Raw genomic sequence first — 26,528 nt, 5'->3', positions numbered from 1 at the left:
ATAGTTTGCCGGGTATTAAAGATAGGAGGATGGTAGGAGTTGAGGGCCTGAATGCAATCACTGTCACTAGAGAGGCAGTGCTTGATCGACTAGAGGGACTGATAATGGACAAGTCTCCAGGACTGGATGGAATGCATCCCAGGGTTCTGAAGGAAATGGCAGAGGTGATAGTAGATGCCTTAGCGATTATCTTCCAAACCTCGTGGGGCAGGCTTGAAGGGCTAGATGGCCTACTCCTGCTCCTATTTCTTATGTTCTTAGATGTGACACTAAATGACAATCTTCAGTACCAGAACAAGGCTTTGTGTGTCATGACTGTCAGATGGTCCTGTGACTTTTGGTCTGCTTTCGTCTGAAAGCCTGGTTCAGGTTGATTTTGCTAAAATGTTAGCCTCCCACCAATCCCACAAATAGGTCACTGATATGGGGTAATGGGTACTGTTCCACATATAATAGATTTAGGGTGACTTTGAAGCCTTAAATCCCTTACAGATCCATCCTTCATGATGACTGATACTATTGGTCTTTTTAACTAATGCTAACAGTTTCCCAGTCTCCTGTCTTCACAAGTTATTCTAAATCAACTTCCACTTTCAGACTGATACCAACCTTGCCTTCAAGCATTTTGTTTGGTTTCCTCCTTTCATCTTTAATTTAACTGTAATGTCTTTCATATTTTCCATAATCCATGAAATTCAACAATGTGTTTCTTTAGAATTTTTCTAATACCTAATTCTCATAAGTCATCAGGTTGACTTTAGTCCAGTTCAGTGAAATCTTCTCTAACCATATTTGACCCATCAGTGCTGGATAATTGTCCTTTACTGCGTATAGAGACTAATTTGCTGGTTGTCCATTCAGTTGCAGTTACTTCAATGTCGCCCTGCACTGGTAACACCATCTGTGTATGTCTTCAATACTATTCTTGAACTTTCAACGGAACATATCTGAGCTTTTCCCTATATATAGTCTCTGCCTCGGTGTCCACTTCCATCCTTACTAGCTGTCCATCCAGCAGTGGCGTGACCCAGAATTGATTTGTAACACCAGCAGTGGCTAACATATTGAGCGATAATTCATCCTTACACTGTTAAATGCTTTGTTCTCTTCACCTTTTTGCACAGCATAAAAACTTTTTTTATTGTGTTCATATGCTGCTTTGGTTTGATCTGCCTTCTTAATTTCACTCATAGCTTGCTTTTTCTTCCAGCAGGCATGCTGTACCTGACGTTTTTCTATAGAATTTGCAGACTATGTCCTTACACAAGCATTCCGCAGCTGAATGCCCTGGCTTTGCATATCAGTGGCATGTATGAGTTTCAAAACTTTAAGATGTCAATTCAGCTGACATTTTGTGTATTCAATTATACACACTCAGTTACTGAGCTTCTTTTGCAGCCAGCTCCATCCTTGGCCTTTTACAGGGTAAGGCTACCCCCGGTTAGCAAACATTCCTGTATTGCTTCACTTTGCAGACTACAGACAAATCCGTCCCAAATGGTGTCATTCTGCATATCACCAAACTCTCAATATTGCAAGCCTTGTTGATATGTTTTAGTGCTTGGTTTCTCCAATTGCACTAAACTTCTGAGGAGATTTAATGTTTTTCCACCCATCACACTCAGGAACATGAACACCCTATTTTCTTTGCCTGCGCAAATTAGTCAAAACCCTCAGTATAAGAATTCAATTGTTCCATATTTTCATCAAAGAATCCCACAATGCCGAAAACTCCCACCATTTTCTAATAGACGTTCCAGTATGCAGAGGTTCCAGGTTGCAGCATGTTTCCAGGATGTCTGGAGCACATGTGAAGAACTTCTCTTCTAAATCTTCTTTTCCTGACATTTTCAGTATTTTTTCCTCCTCGCTTGTGGCTGGCAAGCACCATTCAAAGTCATCTTCACCAGTGTATCACCATTGTTGTATACTACAGAGTTGATGCTAGGAAGCATGGAGGGTTAAAAATAATGAAATTTTATTCAAAGGGTGGTGTTCACTCCCTGGTTGCTTCTTCACTCAGTTAGTTTCCCACACTAGCAACCTATGACACCACTTCCGATGGATTGTGCAGTGCTTAATGCAGCTACTGAAAATCAATATTAATACATATCATGCATATATATTGAAATGGCTAACCAATAAGTTGTGGACCATTATCTGTGTTGATCTTTCTCAGCACACCAAATAAACTGAAAAGAGAACTTAGATTGTGCATAACAGTTATGCTTCACAAATTATGAAATTGGTAAATAATGAGTGCTTGATAATAGTGGATGATGACAACAAAGTCAGTGCCATGGACATAAAAGGTGTTAGATGCAACTTTGGACCAAGAATGTGTAGGAATTTAATCAATGGTTCTTAGTGCTGACGTAACGTATGCTTTTGAAATGCTTCACACTTCTTGGCAACGATTTCAATGTCATCATCATGCCCTGCCATCAGACTGTCTCTCTTGCAAGCTTTATCATCTGATCTGTTGTTATGTGTGAGTGACGAAGGTGTTGAAGAATATCAAGTCACGAAGTTATGACAACCTATCTGCCTTTAAAGATGACTCCTCAGCAGATACCTAATTCATAAGGACAAAATTGTTTCAGATGTTCATGGACCTCATGGAATCCAGTGCAGAAGGAGGTGCAGAACAGTGCAGAAGGTGGTCATTTGGCTCATCAGGTCTGCACCAACCATAATCCCACCCCCAGGCCCGAGCCCCATAACCTCATGCATTTATCCTAACTAATCCCTCTGACACTAAGAGCAATTTAGCATGGTCAATCCAACTAATCAGTACATCTATGGGCTGTGGGGGGAAATCAGAGCACCCGGAGGTAACCCATGCAGACATGGGGAGAAACTGCAAACTTCACACAGACAGTGACCCACGCCGGGAATCAAACCTGTGTATCTGGCACTGTGAAGCAACAGTGCTAATCACTGTGCTACTATGTAGCATAGATCTGTTAAAGGCAGATCCTGTTTAACTAACTAACCTGTGTTTTCTGATAAGATAACAAAGGAGGTTGATAAGGGTAATGCAGTTGATGTAGTGCACATTAACTTCCAAAAGGCATCTAATAAAGTTCGGCATAGGAGACTTGTGAATACAGCTAGGGACAACAAAATAAAAAGGACAGTGTGGATATAAAATTTGTTAAGTGACAGAAAACAACATTGTTTCCTGTCACTCAACCAGTTGTTTTTCAGTCTGGAGGAAGGTGATGTAGTGAGATTCCCCAGTGATTGATGTTATGGTCCCTGTTTTTCTTGATACATATTAAAAGATCTAGACCTGGTTATATAGGCACAATTTCAAAATATGCAGATGACACAAAACTTAGAAGTATCATAAATGGTGAGGAGGATAGTGATGGACTTTATAAGCCTGGTAAAATGGATGGATATGTGGCAGGTGAAATTTAAGGTTGTGAAGTGATACATTTGGTAAGAAGAATAAGAGGCAATATAAAATAAAGGATACAATTCAAAAGGAGGTGTAGCAGTGAAGAATATGGGGAGGAGCTATACTTGCACAAATTATTAAAGGTACCAAGGAAAGTTGAGAATAAAATGCACAGGATCCTGGTTTTACAAATAGGGGCATAAAGCATCAAAATAAGGAAGTTATGATAAACTTTTGTATTAAAACACTGGTTCAGCCTCAAATGGAGGAGTATGTCCATTTCTGAGTACCACAGTTCGAGAAAAATGTGAAAGTGTTAAAGAGGATGCAAAAAAAATTCACAAAAATTAGAGAAGCTGGGACTGTTCTCTTTGGGGAAGACATTAAGAGGAAAGAGAGATGTTCAAAATCATGACGGTTTGAATATAAGGGGGGGGATATTCATTGATGGAAGGACAGAGAATCAGACGCCCCCAATTTAAGGTGCCATGAGGAAATCTTTATTATAGAGCGCTTGGTTAGGATCTGGAACAGATTGGTGAGTTGCTCTGGCAGAGCTCTGGTAGAATAACAGCAAATGTCATTCAGTGCAGTTACCATTCTATGATTTTCTAAGAAATTACTGTAGCTCCAATCTAGAGAGTCGCCTTTCAGTGGACTTTGGCAGAATCCTTGATATAGCTTCTTTCTATGGCACATTTCAAAGAGGTCCCAGGGATATATTGTACAGAAAAGTTTGAATGCTGAATTGAATTAAGCCATTCTTCAATGATGGTTTTCCAGTTTCCATAGCATGGATATTTTTTGCCACTTCTTGCAGCTGCTGGCATTTGCATTGTGCAAAATATACCAGATCAGTTAATCTGTAATCTCCTGCAAGCGTAACATTGCAGCTCCCTTGAAACTGCCAATTTTCTCAAAACATAATGGATATTTTGATGTTAGGTGGTTAACTATTAGTAGTTTTGGAGATTGATTGGCCGTACAAAGTCTGACTAATGGTGTGGATTGTCATTAGTGAGGTCATAGCATCTTGGCAGACTTGAGCGCTGGGCCTTTAATTTCCATGATGTAGAACATCTGTACTATTCAGGACGATTGATTGTACTTTGCACTCCAGGATTATGGAACCTGCACACAGAAATAGTGAACTATTGCATGCTGAGAAGTTCATAGCAGTAGATGTCACCATGGCCTTCCATTTCTTTCCTGTGTCAATTGAGGTTGATAACAAGTAGTCATCAACTTTCTGGGGACAGAGAATTTGAATCTCAGCAAAGATTTCAAGATGGTGTGATGACATCTACGTTTTCCAGACTGATTGCATGAAACATGATTGCATTGATTGCCTTCACTGTTCTTCATTCCATTGTGTACATCATCATAATTTTCTTGTTTGGCAGCCACCTCATGCATTTTTCGAACGGGATATTGCATGGTCGTTCTTATTGTTGGAAGATACTCATATTCTACAGTCTATTTGTATTACTGCATGGCTCTTTGTGGAGCCTTTGCTCTAGTACACTGCTACTGCCAACATACCTCGCAGAATTCTAGAAAATTGGATATTTCCTTTATTCATGCAAGGCACACCTTCAAAGTGTTAAGGTGTTTTAATAAGTGCATCAAAAATTGTGGTTGTGCTTTGTACCTGTAAAATTCATTAACCTGCAAGGGTCACTTCATACAGACATCCAATCCTCAGCAGCTCAATGATGGTCTACATTTCGCATTTGTCTAGCAGATCATTCTGAAAGACTTCCATTGCAGTGGATGCAATCACAAATTCTGTCTGCTGGACCTGCACTGGAAAAATCACAGTACTTCCCCTTTCCATTGCATCTGTTGATTAAGTTGTCTATGGATTCAGCAAGTTTTGGTCTAAGTGACACAAACTTTAGTTGTTGAATGCATATTACAACAGTATTTTATTCCAGGTGGAAACCGAGGACTCCATTTTCTGGAACACCATGGGTTTTCATGCATGCACAAATTGAAAGTGGGCTACACATGTGCAGTTTATCATTGAAAAATCTTCAGGCCAGTGTACCTGCATGGGAAACAAGCAACATGAAAACAATCACAAGACCCAGGAGTTGGGTACAATATTACAGAAATTGCAGGGTAGCAAGAGATCCCAAAGAGGGAGAGGGGACACGGAAGGAGAAAACCATTGGCAGGAACCACTTTAGAGAGAAATGAGCAAAGAAAGAAGTTTCAAACAGTAACAATGCTGCAATTGATAGGTTCCAAATAGTGAGAGCTCAGGAAAAGCCTTGGAGAGCTAAAAATGCACTGACAATTCCATGCTGCAGACCATTAGGATTGTAAATTATTTTATATTTCTTACTTTGCAAAGTAAAGCTTATTTTGTCTGTTCAAAAAAAATTGTGGAATTTTGTCTTCTTTAAACAGAAGGTCACTAACTGGACTGCACCAAAAACATTGATGTCTGGTCTAGGATCATAATGCGTACTTTTAAGTTCATGGTTTATAGAATTGCAAGATAATCTCATGAGACAATTCATGACACTCCATTTCTGCATTGAAAGCATTCGGTTGATTCAGAAGCATTCAAAAAGAGTACAGTATATTAATACACACTGCACAGGCAAATAGTATTATTTGGTACACAGAACATAAATGACTTTGCATAGCAGCACATCATATCAATTATTTCAAAACAATGTAAATCTTAAATGAAAGCAAATGTTTACAACTAAATACTGTGCTTATTACTAAATATTCTAAATGAAAACTTAGTCTATTGACAAAAAGAACAGCCAGGCAACTTATTTCACATATTTACAAATTTAAAATATGGTTTTACTGTTTACAGAAGAGAACACAAGTTCTCTGTACCTATGTCACCTCAGTTATTTGGTTGATGTTCCAAGAAGATCACACTTCTTCCTTACTTTGTTCCTAAGGGTTAGTTTGATGCTGCTCTTTTACAGGAACAGGTACATTTGAACTAAGGAACAGAAAAGGGGCAATCAGATTGATGGAAGCATATAGTCCTCCAGTCTTGAGGGAGTTAAAAGAGCAAATCTGTTGGCAAATTTCTCCTAAATGCTAAACAATAAGACAGTGATAGTGGATGATTTCAATTAACCTAATAATTAATGGAATACAACAGTGTAAAATGTACCAAAAGGCCCAGAGTTCTTAAATTCAGAGGAAATTTATTCATCAGTATGTGGCACGGGCGGGTGGATGTGGCCTGTTGGTAGTAGGATGGAATACTGGATTTAGGTATAGGGAATAAAGATGGATAGCTAAGAGACTATCAGTGGGACGATGTTTATGTTGTAGTACTCATAATTCAGTTACATTTAACGTAGGATAAAGGTAAAATAAAAGTTGTAAATTGGAGAAATGCCAATTTTACTAGGCTAAGGTGCAATTTAGAACATAGAAAAACCACAGCACAAACAGGCCCTTCAGCCCACAAGTTGCATCGATGATATCCATACCTACTAGGCTTACCTATAACTCTCTATTCTATTAATTCTATTAAGTCCCATGTACCCTATCGAATTTTCCTCCACCACCACTGACAGCAGCCAATTCCACACACCCACCACCCTCTGAGTGAAAAACTTACCCTGAAAAACTTACCTGCGCAAGGATATTTTGGCCCTGGAGGGAGTGCAGAGGAGGTTTACTAGGCTGATACCGGAGTTGAGGGGATTGAGCTATGAGGAGAGGCTGAATAAACTAGGCTTGTACTCGTTAGAGTTTAGAAGAATGAGGGGAGATCTCATTGAGACGTATAAGATGATGAATGGGATGGATAGGATAGAGGTGGAGAGACTCTTCCCGCTCAAAAAAGACAGTAGGACTAGGGGGCACAGCCTCAAGATAAAGGGGAGGCGGTTTAGAACGGAGTTGAGGAGGAACTTCTTCACTCAAAGGGTGGTGAATCTCTGGAATTCTCTGCCCGTTGAAGTGGTGGAGGCTGCCTCGCTAAATATTTTTAAGAAGCGGGTTGATGGGTTTTTGATAAGAGAAGGGATTGAGGGTTATGGGGAGAGGGCGGGAAAGTGGAACTGAGCCACGACAGATCAGCCATGATCTTATTGAATGGCGGGGCAGGCTCGAAGGGCTAGATGGCCTACTCCTGCTCCTATTTCTTATGTTCTTATGATATCTCCTCTGTACCTACTTCCCAGCACCTTAAACCTGTGTCCTCTCATAGCAACCCTTCCAGCCCTTGGAAAAAGCCTCTAAGAATCCACCCAATCTATACCTCTCAACATCTTATACATTTCTATCAGGTCACCTCTCATCCTTCGTCTCTCTAAGGAGAAAAGACCAAGCTCCCTCAACCTATCCTCATAACGTATGCCACCTAATCCAGGCAACATCCTTGTAAATCTCCTCTGCACCCTTTCAATAGCTTCCACATCCTTCCTGTAACGAGGTGACCAGAACTGAGCACAGTATTCCAAGAGAGGTCTGACTAGGGTCTCATAAAGCTGCAACATTATCTCCCGACTCCTAAACTCAATCCCTCGATTGATGAAGGCCAGTACATCATACGCCTTCTTAACCACATCCTCTACCTGCAAGGCCGATTTAAGAATCCTGTGGACCCAGACCCCAAGGTCCTTCTGATCCTCTACACTGCTAAGAGTCTTACCCTTGTTATTATACTCCTTCATCCCGTTTCACCTGCCAAAATGGACCACTACACATTTATCCGGGTTGCAGTCCATCTGCCACTTCTCCGTTCAGCCTCGCATCCTATCCATGTCATGCTGCAACCTCTGACATCTCTTTAAACTATCTACAACACCACCAGCCTTTGTGTCGTCAACAAATTTACCAACCCATCCCTCCACTTCCTCATCCAGGTCATTTAAGAAAATTACAAACAGCAAGGGTTCCAGAACAGATTCCTGGGGCACTCCATTGGTGACCGACCTTCATGCAGAAAAAGACTGGGAAATTTAAATTTTAAATATAAAAGGGGAAGATCGTGCCTCACCAAATAAAATTTTTTGAAGTAACAAGGATGATTGGTGAGCATTGTGTTGTTGATATCGTCTACATGACTTTCAGTAAAGCATTTGACAAGGTTCCACATGGCAGACTGGTCAGAAAAGTGAGATTCCATGGGATGAGGAAGGTGGCAAGCTGGATCCAAAATTGGTTCAGCAACAAGAAACAAAGGATAATAGTTGTTGAATATTTTTCAGAATGGAAAATGATTTCCAGCAGTGTTCCACAGGACTCAGTTGTTTATTGTATCTATTGATGATTTAGACTTAAATGTGGTGGCTAACCTATTTTTTTAGCATTACCATTATTTCTAACTGTAGCTCTGAGCCTCTGACCTATACCTTGTAGTCCTTAGAGTCATAGAGGTTTACAATTTTAATTTTACTTTTCTAATTTTAACTGTGAGTTTCAGGGCTATGAATTTAATGCGGGGGGGGGGGGGGGGGGGTGGTTTGACTGGATAACTTTTTGTCAACTGAGATACACAATGGGACAAATTCTGCATCATAAGGTTTCTGATTTTGATTAAATCAATGCTGGTTCTCTGTGATCAGCTGAAAATTTCCAATGTGATCAATCAATATCCTTAACTATAGATTCTAATATAGTTCCTCAACAGCATATCTTGGGCTAATGGTTTTCTAATAACTTGGTTTCTGGCTCTCCCCTTTCTTAAATAGTAATGACATGGGAATTTTTTCCAATCTATAGAAATATTCCTGGATCAAGATTTGGACAATTATAGTTCAAGGAATCTGGAATGGAAATTATCTAATCCTGTCACATCCTAGCACCACTATTTTGTTATTTTGCTTATTCTAATTTTGATTAGTCTCTGATTCAATGTTAGTTTCCTTGGGATGTCCCGCATGCTATTCTCTCCCTGTACTGTTACATTAAATCAATATGTTTGCCAGTTCTTTATTTTCAATCACCACAATCATTTGCAAAGGACTCATGCTATTCCTGAGTATCGTCTCCCAACTGTAAAAATTTGAATTGATTTTCATATCCATTGGATTTCTTTTCACATTCCTCTCCGCAATTCCTACCATCTGATTTTTGACCTTTTCCTCTTCTTCATTTCTCAGCAAGTTACATTTTTGTAGTTTTTTCCTTTTACTTTTATGTTCTTACAACTTACACACCATTGCCAGTTGAATATTTGGCAACTAGCATGCTATACTCATGCTATAACTGTCCCCATAACATAAGAAATAAGAGCAGGCCCATCAAACCAGCTCACCATTTAATCATGGCTGCACATACTGTGGCCTTAACTTTATTATTTTGCCTGTCACCCATTAACTTTGCCTCTCTGTCAATTGAAAAAGTATCCAGCTCAGCTTTTGCCCTGTTATCCCAGATCCTGATCTATTGCAGCTGTTGAATCTGTTCTTCCAAGAATCTGATTGACATTGCTGCTGGACAAACAAGTGTGGTTGAATTACTGCTACTCAACACTAAATTTTAAAGTCAGGTCCTTACAGTGGTTCACCCCATGTGGCAGAGGCACATGTGCTGGAAACATGAGTGCACTGTCTCTATCACTCCACACAGTTTCACCACTCCCTGTTGCTCTACATCACTACCTCTAATTTTTAAAAATTCATTTGTGGGACAGGGATATCGCTGGTTGGTCAGAATTTATTGCCCATCAATAGCTGCCCCTGAGAAGGTGGTGAGTGGCCTTCTTGAATCGCTACAGTCCATGAGCTGTGGATTGACCCACAATGCCATTAACTTTATTATTTTGCCCTTCACCCAACAGCAGTATCTCCCTGTCAATTGAAAATTTTGCCCCAACAGTCCAATCTGCTCCTGTCACATGCCATTCTCTCCACACCCCATCATTCTCACCCAAAACCACAATTTTACAACACCAAAAGGGATTTTCCCAGATTGCGGCAACAATCCCTCCCACTGCCCACCAAAGCACCTCCCCATAGGAAATTTCCCCCTCACCCATTTCTTTCATTCATAACCATCCCACTCACACCAATCTCTATCGCTCACATTCAGCTCCCTCTCTCTCATTGTCTCACTCAAATCCATTCCTGCTCCAATGCTCAGCCCCATCTCCCCTGCCTTCCCGGTTCCAATCCTCCATCTCTCTCGACCCCACCCCTCCCCGCTCTCTCAACTCCAGCCCCTCTCCAAACTCCACCACTACCCCTCTTGCCACCCCACCTCTCCCTTCCCTCTCCATGTCTGTGGACACGGTCTTTCTCTCTGCACCCCGCCCCCCGCCGACCCCGGGACTCCGTCTCTTTCTCAGGACCCCGTGTGTGTCTCTCTCTCGACCCCATTTCCCTCACTCCCTCCCCCCTCACTCTCCCCTTCCTCCATCAGTCTCGCTCCACTCCCTTCCCTTACTCCTTCATTCACATTGCTTGCTCCCCCTCCCCACTCCTCTCGCCTGCGCTCTCCTTTTCTCACCACTCTCCCCCACTGTCTACACCCTCACACTCTGTCTACCACTCTCTCTGTTCTCTTCTACTTGCCTAACGGTCCCTCCATCTCCTCCCACCTTTCATGCCCCACCCCTGATTCCCCCCCCACCCCACCCCTGATCCCCCCCCCACCCCACCCCTGATCCCCCCCTCCCACCCCACCCCTGATCCCCCCCTCCCACCCCACCCCTGATCCCCCCCTCCCAACCCCACCCCTGATCCCCCCCCCTTCCCACCCCACCCCTGATCCCCCCCTCCCACCCCACCCCTGATCCCCCCCTCCCACCCCACCCCTGATCCCCCCCCCTTCCCCACCCCTGATCCCCCCCTCCCACCCCACCCCTGATCCCCCCCCCTTCCCCACCCCTGATCCCCCCCTTCCCCATTTGATCTCTCTCCTCACCATCTCCAGCCCTATCTCCTCTTTCTGCCCCATCTTTCTCCGCCCTCTCCTTTCACCACCCCCCCACCTGCTGCCATCCCTTCCTGCTGTCCCCTCTCTGCCTGCGGCACTCAGCGCTGTTCTGCTGACTGAAGATGGATTTTAATCACACCAACAGATTCAAACCGCCAACTGCCAGCTCGCCCAGTGCGCCTGCGTCAACCAACGGCAGCGCGCCTGCGGAATGGAAACTCAGACCCAGTCGCACCCCGTTCCCCGCCCCCTAGACCCGCCCCCTCCCCTCCCCTTAGACCCGCCCCCTCCCCTCCCCCTCCCCCTCGACCCAGCTCCCCCCTCCCAGTTCCCCTAGACCCTGCCCCCCCCTCCGGTGGCCCCTCCCCTTGGCCCTCTTTCCAGCCTCCCTCCCCGTCCCCACAGTTCCACAATAAACACCCAGCCCCTCGCCCAACAATAAACACCCTTCGCCCCACACCACAACCCCCTACTATAAACACCCAACCCCAGCGCCCACCAATATAATCACCCAACCCCAACGCCCCCACTATAAACACCCAATCCCTGCCACACCACTATAAACACCTAATCTTAGCCCCCATCCACTATAAACACCCAACCCCAGCTGCCCAATATATCCACCCATACCCAGTCCCCCATGACATATACACTCTATGTATATACACAAAATCCCAAACCCCCAAAATATATACACCCAACCTAACCTCAACCTCCCCATTATACATATATACACTCAACCCTGCAAAATATACACTCAACCCCAGCTCCCCCACTATAAACACCGAACTTCATCCCTCCACTCTGAACACTCAATCCCATCCTCTCACTATAAACACCTAACTATATCCATCCCACTATAAACAGCCAATCCCAGTCTCCCCACTATAAACACCCAACCACATCCCACCCACTATACACACCTGACTCTAGTCCCCCCAAACACCAGCCCCCCACTGTAAACACCGAACCCCAGTCCCTCTGTATTCACTCAACCCCAAACTATAAACACCCAAACCCAGTCCCCCCACTATAAAGACCCAACCTGCATTATAAACACCCAACCCCACCTACCCTCAACTGCATACACACATGACCAGCCCCCCAGTGTAAACACTTAAACCCAGTCCCCCCATTACAAACACCCAACCATAGCATCCCCCCACTATAAACGCCCACGCCCAAGCCCAAGCCCAAGCCCAAGCCCAAGCCCAAGCCCAAGCCCCCCCCCACTATAAACACTCAACTTCACCTCCCTTCTATAAACACCAAACCCCAGCCCCTCCCCACTATAAACACCCAACCCCAGCCCCCCACTACTAACAACCAACCACATCCCACCAATGATAAACATGCAACCCCCTCCCCCACTATAAATACCCTATCCCATCCTCCATGATAAACACCCAACCACATCCCTCCACTATAAACACCCAACCACATTCTTCCTACTATAAACACCCAACACCACCCCCCACTATAAACACCCGACTGCTGCCCCCCCACTATAAAAACCCAACTCAGCTCCCCAACTATAAACACCCAATCTCACCCCCGCAAACCCAGCCCCCCCACTATGAACACCCAACCCTATTCCCGCACTATAAACAGCCAACCACATCCCCACTATAAACACCCAACCACATCCCCACTATAAACACCCAACCACATCCCACCAACGATAAACACCCAATCCCAGGCCCCCCACTATAAACACCCAACTCCATTCCCCAACTATAAACAGCCAACCATAGTGCCTCCCCACTAAAAACACCCAACCCAGCCCCTCAACTATAAACACCCAACCACATCCCACCACTATAAACACCCAACACAAGCCCCCCTCACTATAAACACACAACCCCAGCCCCCCCACAATAAACTCCCAACCATACACCCAACGATAAACATCCAACTCCCATCCCCCCACTATGAACACCTAACCCCAGTCCCCCTTTACAAACACCCAACCCCAGCCCCCCTATGAACACCCAACCCTAGCCCCCCTCTATAAATACCCAACCCCAGCCCCCCACTCTAAACGCCCAACCCCAGCGCCCTACTTTAAACACCTAACCTCAGCCTCCCACCATAAACAGCCAACCACAGCCCCCCTATTATAAACACCCAACCCTAGCCCCCCCACTATAAACACCCAAACCCAGCCCCCCAATATATCCACCCAAACCTAGCCCCCCATGATATATATACCCAACACCAGCTCCCTACTATATATAATATATATACACACACACACAACCTCAACCCCACAAAATATATACACCCAAAGACAATCCCTCGTTTATATACTCAACCCCCAAAAATGTACACCCAACCCGAGCCCCCCACTATGAACACCCAACCTAAGACACCCACTATAAACACCCAACCCCAGCTCCCTCACTTTAAATACCCAACCTCAGTCCCCCTACTATAAACACCCAACTCCAGCCCCCCATGATAAACACCCAATCCCATCCCTCCACTATAAGCATCCAATCCCATCTCCCACTATAAACACCCAACCCCAGTCCCTCACTATAAACACCCAATCCCAGCACCCCACTATAAACACCCAATACCAGCCCCCCATTATAGATACCCAACCCCAACCCCCCCACTATAAACACCCAACCCCAGCCCTACCCACTATACACACCCAACCTCAGACCCCCCCCGCCCGCTATAAATATAATATTATTTGGATACAATAATTACGAGGGGCCACAGGCTTAGGGTGAGGGGGAGGGTGAGGTATAACTCGGATGTTAGAGGGAGGTTTTTCACACAGAGGGTGGTGGGGGCCTGGAATGCACTGCCAAGTAGGGCAGTGGAGACAGGCACGCTGGGGTTGTTTAAGGTTTACTTAGACAGGCACATGAGCGGACTATAGATGGTGGGATACAGGAGACTTTTCTAAATAAAGACCAAGAGCTTTGGACACCCCTGGGAATCAATTGATTCCTATTGGACCTTCCAACATATTTCATGACTCACTTGCTTTATTTCTGCGCTTCTGGGGATTCCGTAAATGTCTAAGTTTTGCATGTTTATTGATGTCTTTTCTTTTACTTCACAGGACATTCGGTCCGCCTTGTTGGCCGACAAGGGGCTGCTCTTGGATGTTGCTTTGAGAGTTGCCTAGTGCTTCACGTCGTTAGTGTACGCTTAAACTGGACCATCTGACGGGCAACATGACAGCTCAGTGGCTATCACTGTTTGCAGTGCAGATACATGGATTTGGGCTGTGTCTGCGGGCGTTTGCACATTCTCCCCATGATTGCGTGGGTTTTCTCCGGGTGCTCCAGTTTCCTCCCACATCCCAAAAACATGCTCTTAGGCTGATTGGTGTAACAAATTGTCCCTAAATTAGTCTTCCCTCAATCTTCCCCAATAGGTGCAGACAAAGGTCATGGGTAGAGAGGACACTCAATTTTAAAATGGCGGCGTGGGCTTGTTGGGCGGAAGGGCCTGTTTCCCCTGCTGTGTTGTTCTTTGTTGTTCTTTGTAAATACCCAACCCCAGCCCTACCCACTATAAACACCCAACCCCAACCCGCCCACTATAAACACCCAATCCCAGCCCTACCCACTATAAACACCCAACCCCAACCCGCCCACTATAAACACCCAATCCCAGCCCTCCAGTATAAACACCTAACCCCGGTCCCCCAACTACAAACACTCAACCCCAGTCCCCCTCTATAAACACCCAACACTAGCCCTCCCTCTATAAATACCCAACACCAGCTCCCCCACTCTAAACACCCAACCCTAGCGCCCTACTTTAAACACCTAACCCCAGCCCCTCACTATAAACAGCCAACCCCAGCCCCCCATTACAAACACCCAAACCCAGTCCCCCCACCATTTACACCCAACCCCAACACCCCACTATAAACACCAACTCCAATCTCCCCAGAATAAACACCTGACCCCAGCCCCCCAATATATTCACCCAAACCCAGCTCTCCCATGATATGTACCCCCAAACACCAACCTCCCTACAACATATGTATATGCACTCCCAACCCCTCCAAAATATTTGCACCCAATGGCAACCCCCCTATGTATACTGAACTCCCCAAAATATACACCCAACCCCATCCCCCCACTATAAACACTCAACCACATATCCCCTAAGATAAAAACCCAACTCCATACCCCACTATAAACACTCAACCAATTCCTCCCCACTAAAAACACCTAATCCTAGCCCCCCTCCACTATAAACACCCAATCCCAGTCCCCCCACTATATACACCCTACTGCATCCCCCCATTATAAACAAGCAACTCCAGCCCTTCCACTATAAACACCCAACCCCAGCACCCCCCAGTATAAACACCCAACCCCAGCCTCCCCACTATAAATACCCAACCCCAGCCCCCCCACTATAACACCCAACCCCAGTCCTGCCCACTATAAACACCCAACCGCATCAGCCCCTCGCATATGTACTCAACCCCCCAAAATGGGGTCGAGGGTTGGGTGTTTATAGTGGAGGGGGCTGTGGTTGGTTGTTTATAGTGGGGAGTTGGGTGTTTATAGTGAAGGTTCTCGGGTTGGGTGTTTATAGTGGCGGGCTGGGGATGGGTGTTTATAGTGGGGGGTTGGGTGTTTATAGTGGGGAGATTAAAGTTGAATGTTTATAGTTGGGGGGGATGTGGTTGGGTGTTTATAGTGGGGGGTGGTTGGGTGTTTATAGTGGGGAGACCCGAGTTGAATGTTTATAGTTGGGGGGATGTGGTTGGATGTTTATCGTGAGGGGGATGTGGTTCAGTGTTTACAGTGGAGGGCTGGGGTTGAGTATATAGAGTGAGGAGTTGGGTTGGGTGTCTATATTTTGGGGGATTGGTATTGTGTGTGTGTGTATACATACATATAAATGGGAAGCATTTGATGATGAGGCAGGAGACGAAATGGCAGGTGTTACACCACCTGTATTTGCATGGGAAAGTGTTCTAAGTAGACAAGGTGTTGCAACTGAATAAGAAGCAGACCCGAATATCAGAGGGAACTGTCCTTTAGAATACTCACAGGAAAAGTGTGGGGAAAGGAAAATGTGTTTGGCCATGGTATCATGCTGGAGTGGTAGAAATGGCAGAGAATGATTCTTGGAATATGAAGGCTGGAGGGGTGGAAAAATAGGATAAGGGGAGTTTCTCTATCTCTCCATTACCTTGGTTCTGATGCTTTAACCATTCACATAACAGCTTCTGAAACATTTTATTTCCCTCCCCACCACTCAAATGTGGTTGTCAGAAACCTTAACCATATCCAACCTATTTCCTGCATTCCTTTCACCCATTCCCCTCATCCCCAGAGCCATTGTTTGGGTTTTACTTTTTCACCGGAAAGCTCATGAGACAATTTCTATTGATATTCCCTTTTATTCATATCTACATCTTTGGTGATGTAGACCCCACTGGATGGCACTTCTAACATTTTGATTTGATTTATTATTGTCACATGAAGTAGCATACAGTGAAAAGTATTGTTTCTTGCACGCTATACAGACAAAGCATACTGTTCAAAAAGATAGAATTAGAAGGTCTGCTGGGTATAGCTTGCAAGAGGTCATCTTGCTCTGGCACCATCTTTTGTTTACATTAAATTAAGCATTAAAAACAAAATCAAGAGTTGGAGGATAAAGGAGTAAACCTGACAAAATCTGGAGTGGAGTCTCATTAGGCAGTTGATATTTATTCAAGGAATTTTTGAAACCAACTTCCAACCGGTTAAGCCCCAGATATCAGCTTTTATCTTTCCTTTGGATAAATGTAATGTCGATTATACCAGTCTCTAGGCATCCAGATTAACCAATACAATCTCTGTGAGGCTAATATACCTTTTAGAACATAAGAACATAAGAAATAGGAGCAGGAGTAGGCCATCTAGTCCTTCGAGCCTGCCCCGCCATTCAATAAGATCATGGCTGATCTGTCGTGGCTCAGTTCCACTTTCCCGTCCTTTCCCCATAACCCTTAATCCCCTCTCTTATCAAAAACCCATCAACCCGCGTCTTAAAAATATTTAGCGAGGCAGCCTCCACCACTTCAATGGGCAGAGAATTCCAGAGATTCACTACCTTTGAGTGAAGAAGTTCCTCCTCAACTCCGTTCTAAACCGCCCCCCCTTTATCTTGAGGCTGTGCCCCCTAGTCCTACTGTCTTTTTTGAGCGGGAAGAGTCTCTCCACCTCTATCCTATCCATCCCATTCATCATCTTATACGTCTCAATGAGATCTCCCCTCATTCTTCTAAACTCTAACGAGTACAAGCCTAGTTTATTCAGCCTCTCCTCATAGCTCAACCCCCTCAACTCCGGTATCAGCCTAGTAAACCTCCTCTGCACTCCCTCCAAGGCCAAAATATCTTTGCGCAGGTGCGGCGCCCAAAACTGCACACAGTACTCCAGCTGCGGCCTCACCAATGCCCTATACAGCTGCAGCAAGACCTCCCTACTTTTATATTCAATCCCCCTAGCTATGAAGGCCTGGTAAGAGTGGCATGGTAAGAGTGCCATCCATCATCAAGGAATCCATCATGACCAGAGGGTAAGCTTTACAGTCAGCATGCAATTGACACTGTCAATCGAGACAAAGAGTAAAGAAAATTACATCACAGGAATAGGCTCTTTGGCCCTCCAAGCCTGCACCAATCATGCTACCCGACTGAACGAAAACCTCCTGCTCTTCTGGGGACCATATCACACTATTCCCATCCTATTCATGTATTTGTCAAAATGCCCCTCAAAATTCACTATCATATCTGCTTGCACTATCTCTCCTGACAGTGAGCCCTAGGCACCTACCATCCTTTGTGTAAAAATCTTGCCTTGTACATCTTCTTTGAACCTTGCTCCTCACACCTTAAACTTATAACCCCTAGTAATTGACTCTTCCATCCTGGAGAAAAGCTTCTGACTATCCATTCTGTCCATGCCCCTCAGAATCTTGTAGACTCCTATCAGTATGCCCCTCAACCTCTGTCGTTCCAGTGAGAATGAGCCAAGTTTCTCCAACCTCTTCTCATAGCTAATGCCCTCCATACCAGGTAACATCATGGTAAATCTTTTCTGTACCCTCTCCAAAACCTCCACATTCTTCTAGTAGTGTGGCAGCCAGAATTGAATACTATATTCCGAGTTCAGCCTAAAGTTCTATGAAGCTGCAATATGATTTGCCAATTTTTAAACTCAATGCCCCTGCCAACGAAGGCAAGCATGCCTTCTTGACTACGTTCTCCACTTAACGTTGCCCACTTCCACTGATCTGTGTACTTGTATACCCAGATCCCTCTGCGTATCAATATGCTTAAGAGTTCTGCCATTTACTGTATATATCCCATCCGTAGTGGACTTTCCAAAATACATTACCTCACATTTATCCGGATTAAACTCCATCCTGTCATCACTCTGCCCAAGTCTTCAACTGATCCATATCCTGCTGTATCCTGATGGTCCTCATCGCTATCCACAATACCGCCAACCTTTGCATCGTCCGCAAACTTATTAATCAAATCACTTACATTTTCTTCCAAATCATTTATATATATTACAGATAGCAATGGTCCCAGCACCGATCCCTGAGGAATGCCACTTGTCACAGCCCTCCATTCAGAAAAGCACCCTTCCACTGCTACCCTCTGTCTTCTATGACCGAGCCAGTTCTATATCCATCTTGCCAGCTCACCTCTGATCTTGTGAGGCTTCAACTTCTGTACCAGCCTGCCATAAGGGGTATTGTCAAAGGCCTTGCTGAAGTCCATGTAGACAACATCCACTGACCTATCCTCATTATTAATCTTCATCAATTCCTTGAAAAACACTTATAATTACTTCTGAATTTTGTTGATTTTGTTGCCTTCAAAATACATGACAGCATTCACTAACATCCATTTCTTTATTTTTTTTGCCCTTTGTCCCCAATATTGCCATAAGCCAAAAAGTCAGCTCAGGTGTAAAATATAAAAATATAATTATTTCTGAATGCCTCACCTCCCAGTGTGTCATATGATGGGGTGTTACAATCATAGCTCATGTTACTGCTGAACAAATTAGATTCCAGGGTGAAACCTGGCTAGATAGGTCATAACTTTTATTATTTGTTAATACATGCGGAAGTCAGCTACCGAACAGACTCACAGGAGTCAGCTGCTGAACTTTTAACAAAACAATACAACATTTATGAACAGGAAAATAGTAACTATCATGCACTGCTCTATCGCCCCATCTATATCTTTACAGATATAAAGCTTTGTAAGAATAACACAAGTTATAAAGTCTATCCTACACTCCAATGCTTAGACTAAGTATATCATCTATGTATACAAATCAGAGAAGTGTGGTAAGGCAGCCACACTCTGAAACCAAGTGGTAAATGTCACCCAAAACAATTTATACCGATTTTTATCGAATCCTCCTAGATGCTTGTCACAGTATGAACCAACTAGTCTGATTGGAACCCTGGGCATTATTATACTATAATTTTTTATTAAGTGCTGGGCGGATTTGAAACTGGGAGAGTTTCAGATCCGTCTTCTGGGCCAATTTTTAGGCAGCCGTATTTGCATTCTGTCTACAAAAATGAGTGATTCTGGTTCTCACTGTAGAAGCCTGTGGTCGGGCCTTAGTGCACTTGAAGCCCTGTAGCTTTGATTGGAGCCTGCAACTGCGCATGTGCAGAAAAAAAAAAGCTGCTCCCCTGCCACATTCCTCCCAGGCCGGAAAATGCCTCCCACTGGGCTCCCATGGACATTGGTCTCCCCCCAACATTACCGACCCTCTCATCCCCCCACTCTTCCACCACCCAGACCAATCATGGGCTCCTCTCCCCTCCTGCCCACAGATCACAGGCAGAATGGCAGTGAGCTCCCCTCTCCACCCTGGGATCACAGAGAGAGTGATCCCATTCCCCCCTCCCCCTGTTGATTACAGGCAGAATGACAGCAGCCCCCCTTCCCCCACCCCACCCCACCTGCACAAGGCCCCCATTTCTCCCTGGCTCTGATGGCTGTTATGGCACATCCTGCTCTCTCCCCTGCACTATTTCATCATGGAGGCACTGAACATCCCCACCCCAGCTCAGCATGGCTGCAAGTGCTCACTTGCCTTTTCCTCGATGCTAACAAGCAATTTGTATGTAACTTGCTGGAATGCTCGGATAAGGGCATTGACCTTCTTGTGGCACTGCTTCTCTGTTCTGGGTGCCAGTGCCATGGCATTAATGGGAGTGGCAACTGCCTTCCGGGCCACATTGTTATCAGCCCACCTGGGTCTGCATCCTGCTGGGGGAGAGAGGGTGTCCTACCTTGATTCACCTCTGTCACATCCAGCAGCCTCCCAAGTTTGCCTTCATTAAATCTGGGGACTGGTCTTGCGCTCCAGGAATGTCTGCCCACCTGTCCATCCTCGGGGTTTTTATGGAGCTGCCCTCATTAGGGGAGATCAGCTGCAGGCAGTTTGGCAGAACATTCCAGCAAGTTAGATACAGTTTGCTCGTTAGCATTGAGGGGAAGGCTAGTGACCACTTGCAGGTGTGTTGATGGGGTGGGGTGGGGTGGGGTGGGTGGAGGGGGCAGGTGGCAGATCAATGCCTCAATATTTGGGACAGGGGAGAGAGAGGGAGATGTCATACAGTCATCAGAGTCTGGAAGAGACAGGTGTGCTGGAGGGTCCGGGGTAGGGTGGAGGGGGGATTGGGGATCACTCTGCCTGATATCAGTAGGGGGAGAGGGGGGACTGCCACTCTGCTTGAGATCGGTGGGGGGACTGGGGATCCTCTGCCACTCTGCTTGAGATTGGTGGGGAGGAAGGGGGGCTGCTGCCATTCTGCCTGAGATCGGGAGGGGGAAAGGATACTGGCACTCTGCCTGAGATCAGTGAGGGACAGGTGGGGGCTCTGCTGGTACTCTGCCTGATATCGGTGGGGGGGGGGTCCACTGCCACTCTGCCTGAGATCGGGGGGTGGGGGGGGGCATAGGGAGAATGGGCCACTGCCACTCTGCCTGAGATCGGGGGGTGGGGGGGGAGCATAGGGAGAATGGGCCACTGCCACTCTGTCTGAGATCGATGGGGGGAAGGGGGAGAGGGCCGTGAGCAGTCTGCATGGTGGAGGCTGGGGGCTAAGGGGTCAGTGATGTTGCGGGTTGGGGCAATGTCCATGGGGACCTGGGGAAGGATTATCTGGCCTGGGAGGGATGTAGCAGGGGAGCAGCGCGCTATCTTTTTTGTGCACATGCAGTTGAAGGCTCCGATCGGAGCTGTAGGGTTTCGGGCGCATTAAGCCCCACCCACAGGCTTCTGCAGTGTGATTCAGAACCACTGATATTTTTGCAGGCAGTGTATAAGGGGACTCTCCAGAATGGGTCTAAAAGTTGGATCTGAAACACTCCCAGTTTCAAGTCTACCCAGCATTTAGGATGAAAATGGTAAAATAGGGCCTCTGTGTTTGCTTTAGGGTCTTAAAACTTCATTACAATGCAGACATCTAAACAGACCAACATACTCACAGACAACATTTAAAATGAAACTAAAACTGGAAAAATATAAATTAAGCTTAAACTTAAAGCTTTATCTTATTCCTAGCATTCACAAAAACAAATATAAATTACTTAAAGCTATATCTTTTTCCTAATAGGAGCTTCAATCAATCTCAACTGTACTTAGGCACCAACTTCAAACACCAGTGTCTCAAACAAAGGTCAGTTCAGACTGCCCGCATGATATTCTGAAGCACATTCCAAATGGTGAGAAATTATCTATCCTAGGCTATTTCAATGCACCTGTTGCATCAGGCAGAACTTAACGGCCGTAATGTTTTAGTCATACTGGGATGAGCAAGTGACATTGGACAATGGCTTCTTGAGCTTTGTGCCCAGAATGAATACTGCATCATCAACATTTCAGGATAAACATCACCATTAGGTAACAAGGCGTCATGCAAGGTTTGGCTATAGCACCAAGTTGACTTGATTATCACCAAAAGACTCTTCTAACATTCTCTATACCAACATCTACTCCAGCACAGATTATGACACTGACCACTCCCTTGTCAGCTGCAGAATAAAGGATCAATCCTGAAAGTTTCACAGCAGAAAACAGAGCAGTTGTTCAGTATCAACATCCCTGGTGCAAGGTATGATGTCAAATACCAATACTTGCATTTGTCCTTGAAGAACTGCTACCCATTCAAGAATTAGCAGGAAATAACAATATTACTGAAGCTTGAAAATTGCGGAGTTTAATCATTATGACATAGTAGCAGCAACATTTGGTAAAGAATTAACCTGCAACAAAGGCTCTTGTTTGCTAATTGGTTTAGAGCAGAGATGAAATCTGTCATTGAAGCAAAACCTACCTGAGCCACAACATAAACCCAACAGCAAGACAATTGTTCAATAGGCAGGAAGGTACTGTGCAAGTAAACATTGGCTGGTATTTTCCAGCCCCAGCATAACAAGTCCTACCACAGTGAAAGCGGCAAGCTAGCCAAAAGTCAATTGATTTCAGCGGTTCAGAAGATCCTGCCTCTGGGAGAGGCTAGGAAGTCCTACCCATTAGATCAACCTATGTCAAAAAATCTAAACTGTCAGTGATGATGGAAACCTATGTTTCTTATGTGTGCTAGTATGGTGGGATCAAATGGTACCATCACCAGAATTGTCCAACTTGAAGTCAACAGATGTTGGAACACCTACCAACTGACATAAGGGATGTATCATTGGACTGAACACTACTGTGAGCTAGATTCCCTTAAAATGGTCATCTGTGTTTGATGCTTTCCCAAATAGGATCCACATCATTGGAGTTTGAAAGGGTCGTTGACTGCTTAGCAAACTGGAAGGTAGTCAGCAAAGATGGAATTTCTGCCGACTCCTCAAGAAAACAAAATCCTACCTATTGCTACACCTGCATGACTTCCTCCTTCACTGTTCCACAGGAAATGCATGGTGCAATACTCATCATATTCTACAAAAATTAAAAACAACAGAGGAGATTTCCAGAACTGCAGAGTCATCTCACTGTGAGCATCATACCTGAAGAACTCCATTAATATTCAGAAGCACAGTGCAGCCTCCTGGCTGGCAAACCTACAATGGATGTGATATTTTCCATGTGGCAGCCAGAAAAGAGACACAGGGAACATCTTCATTTTACTCCTGTATATCTCATTAAAAATTCAACAACATCAGCAGGGCAGGACTAAATCTGACTGTTCAAAGTTTCTAAATCTCATTTACCTCTTTCTTAACAACATGAATGGTACAGTTTGACAGCACCATTCCCAAAGTCACAAGGAGAAGAATGCAGTAAAATAGGTGTGTATTCTTGCCCCACGTTCATTAACATTTTCTTCTTCATCCTCCTGACATCAGCCTTCCCTGCAGATTTGGAAGGAATTCACCTGCATTCTAGATCAGATAGTTCTAAAATCTGTCTAGACTGAAAAGAAAAACAAAAATACAGCACCCTTCAACCAGAGAATGACTCTATATTTTTGATGTCGCACTAGTTGCTCATGTGGAAAGTCAGCTAGAAAGACTCATGGATTGTTTCTTCCATGCCTGTAGCCCGTTTTCCCTGACTATGAACATCAAGAAAATTGTGGTTAAGGGGCAAGATGTTGCATCACTTCCCTTAATCTCAATAAATAACAGCTCACTGGAAATGATTAAGAAATCCTGCTACATTGGGCCAACAGTGACAGACATCCATTGATGCTGCACTCAGTGTGTGTATAGGGAAAGCAGCTAGCACTTTTGATCAATTCATGAAAAATGCATGGAATAACACAAGTTGACTTTTACAACCAATATAGCGATTTATTTAGCTTTTAATTTTTTTTGAAAGATAAGGGTGCCAAGTATTATGGAACAGACAGGAAAGTGGAATTGAGACCATGACCAGATCAGCCATGATCTTAATGAATGATGGAGAAGTCTCAAAGGGCTGAATGGTCTATCCCTGCTCTCAAGTCCTATGTTTCTATGTTCCTATGTCTGATTTACAGCTATCAAGGAAAGAAACTCAACAACTTTCATCTTTACTGTTTGCATTGCATTCTCGGGGAAGGACAAAATCATGAATGCGGCAGTCCTTTCAAAGACTTCCCAAGGATGTTGACACCCACCAAGCATAGACAACTTTGATGTTTTGAACCTGTTTGGAGGATGGAAACAGTTGCATACTCAAGTATTTTTTTCACGGGGAGGTAGCCAGGTTGATCAAGCTCTGCTTCAAGGATGCTTGCAAGAATGAGACCAAGGACTTGAATGCTGCTTTTCATACCCAGGAGACATTAACTGCTGGCAAAGGAAAATTGTATCTTCACCTGTAAGCTGGCTTGAGGCACCATGATGATCACTGGCAACAGGGGCTTGTCAGCAACATCAAATACAACACACAACATCTAATAAACTCTTCAATTATTGTATTTATTTCAAAACCTACTTGTCACCACTCTTCAGCCATCTTCCATATAAAGCTACACATCCCAATTAATTTGCTCCAAGTCCATCATCTCACACTGATAGAAGGATTCTAACAAAGATAAATTCATATTGCTGTTTTTATTCTGTTCTAAGTAATCTGCTTTTTACCTGCCCTTTTAAGTACCCAATCTTGTTGCATCCTCAGCACATTTGTGTAATGTATGGAAGTTGCATTATCTGGAAAGACCGTTTCCTACGGAGAAATGGGCTGACCAGAATAAGGTTAGTGATGTTGATATCAGAAAAAGTTAAAGATCCAGTGACCCAGAAAATAGTTACCCCTCTGAATGAAGATGCAGTATAAACATGTGTGGCATGGTGGTTAGCACTGCTGCCTCACAGGGCCAGGGACCTGGGTTCAATTCTGGCCTCGGGTGACTGTCTGTGTGAAGTTTGCACATCCTCTGTTGGGTTTCTTCTGGGTGCTCTGGTTTCCTCCCACATTCCAAAGATGTGCAGGTTAGGTGGATTAGTCATGCTAAATTGATCCTAGTGTTAGGGGACTAGCAGAGTAAATATGTGAAGTTAAGGGAATAGGGCCTTGTTGGGACTATGGTGGTGAAGGCTTGATGGGCCGAATGGCCTCCTTCTGCACTGTAGGGATTCTATGTAAACGGTGTTTAGGTGATTAATGTCTGACAAATATTTCAAGTATCAAAATATGAGGCAATTTTATTACTGTATTGTTCTATGTTCTATGTTCTAAAATACTGTGGATGCTGGAATCTGAAACAAAAACAGAAAAAGCTAGAAAATTTCAGAGGTCTGACAGCAGATGTGGAGAGAGAATAAAGCCAATGTTTCAAGTCTAGATGACTCCTCATTAGAGCTAAGAGCAAAGAAAATCAGAAAAGATTTATGGTATGAGGGTGAGGGAGACTATTATTGGACAAAGAGAATATAAATGAGCATGAAGAAAGCTGAGATAGGTACTAAAAGTATCCATTAAGAGACCAGAATGTGTGAATGGCAGAACAGAGGTACAGATGGTTAAAGAAGCCATCCCCTATGGACAAGCCTTCCGTATACACAGGATCTGTTCAGATGAGGAAGATCGCAACAGATACCTACAGACGTTGAAAGACGCTCTCGTAAGAACAGGATATGGCGCTCAACTAGTCAGTCGACAGTTCTGGCGTGCCACATTGAAAAACCGCACAGACTTTCTCAGAAGACAAACATGGGACACAGCAGATAGAACACCTTCTGTCGTCCAGTACTTCCCCAAAGTGGAGAAGCTGCAACATCTTCTCCAGAGCCTTCAACATGTCATCGATGAAGACGAACATCTCGCCAAGGCCATCCTCGCACCTTCACTACCTGCCTTCAAACAAGCGCACAACCTCAAACAGACCATTGTCCGTAGCAAACTACGCAGCCTTCAGAAGAACAGTGACCATGACACCACCCACTGCCATAGCAAACTCTGCAGGATGTGCCAGATCATTGACACGGATGTCATCATCTCACGTGAGAACACCATCCAGCAGGTACACCGTACATATTCTTGTGGCTTGGCCAACATTGTCTACCTGATACGCTGGAAAGGATGTCACGAGGCATAGTACATTGAGGAGACCATGCAGATGCTATGACAACGGATGAATGGACGTCACTTGACAGTCATCAGGCAAGAGTGTTCTCTTCCTATTGGGGAACACTTCAGCAGTCAAGGGCATTCAGTCTCTGATCTTCGGGTAAGCGTTTCCCAAGGCAGCCTTCATGATAACGACAACACAGAATCGCTGAGCA

General features: G+C 44.7%; 1 protein-coding gene across 1 annotated transcript in view; it reads right to left on the bottom strand.

Moving 5' to 3' along the window:
- Positions 1-19,052, bottom strand: part of LOC145344341 (embryonic protein UVS.2-like) — a 99,335-nt gene extending 80,283 nt beyond the window's left edge. Inside the window, exon 1 of the mRNA XM_080191471.1 lies at positions 18,977-19,052. Within this exon, the coding sequence (XP_080047597.1) occupies positions 18,977-19,052 (76 nt within the window). The remainder of the gene's footprint in view (positions 1-18,976) is intronic.
- Positions 19,053-26,528: the final 7,476 nt, after the last annotated feature.

This window comes from Carcharhinus amblyrhynchos, chromosome 6, assembly GCF_965287045.1.
Source record: "Carcharhinus amblyrhynchos chromosome 6, sCarAmb.v2.hapA, whole genome shotgun sequence".
NCBI lineage: Eukaryota > Metazoa > Chordata > Chondrichthyes > Carcharhiniformes > Carcharhinidae > Carcharhinus > Carcharhinus amblyrhynchos.
Note: the sequence above shows the minus strand (reverse complement) of the source record. Positions and strands in the feature narration are given on the sequence as shown.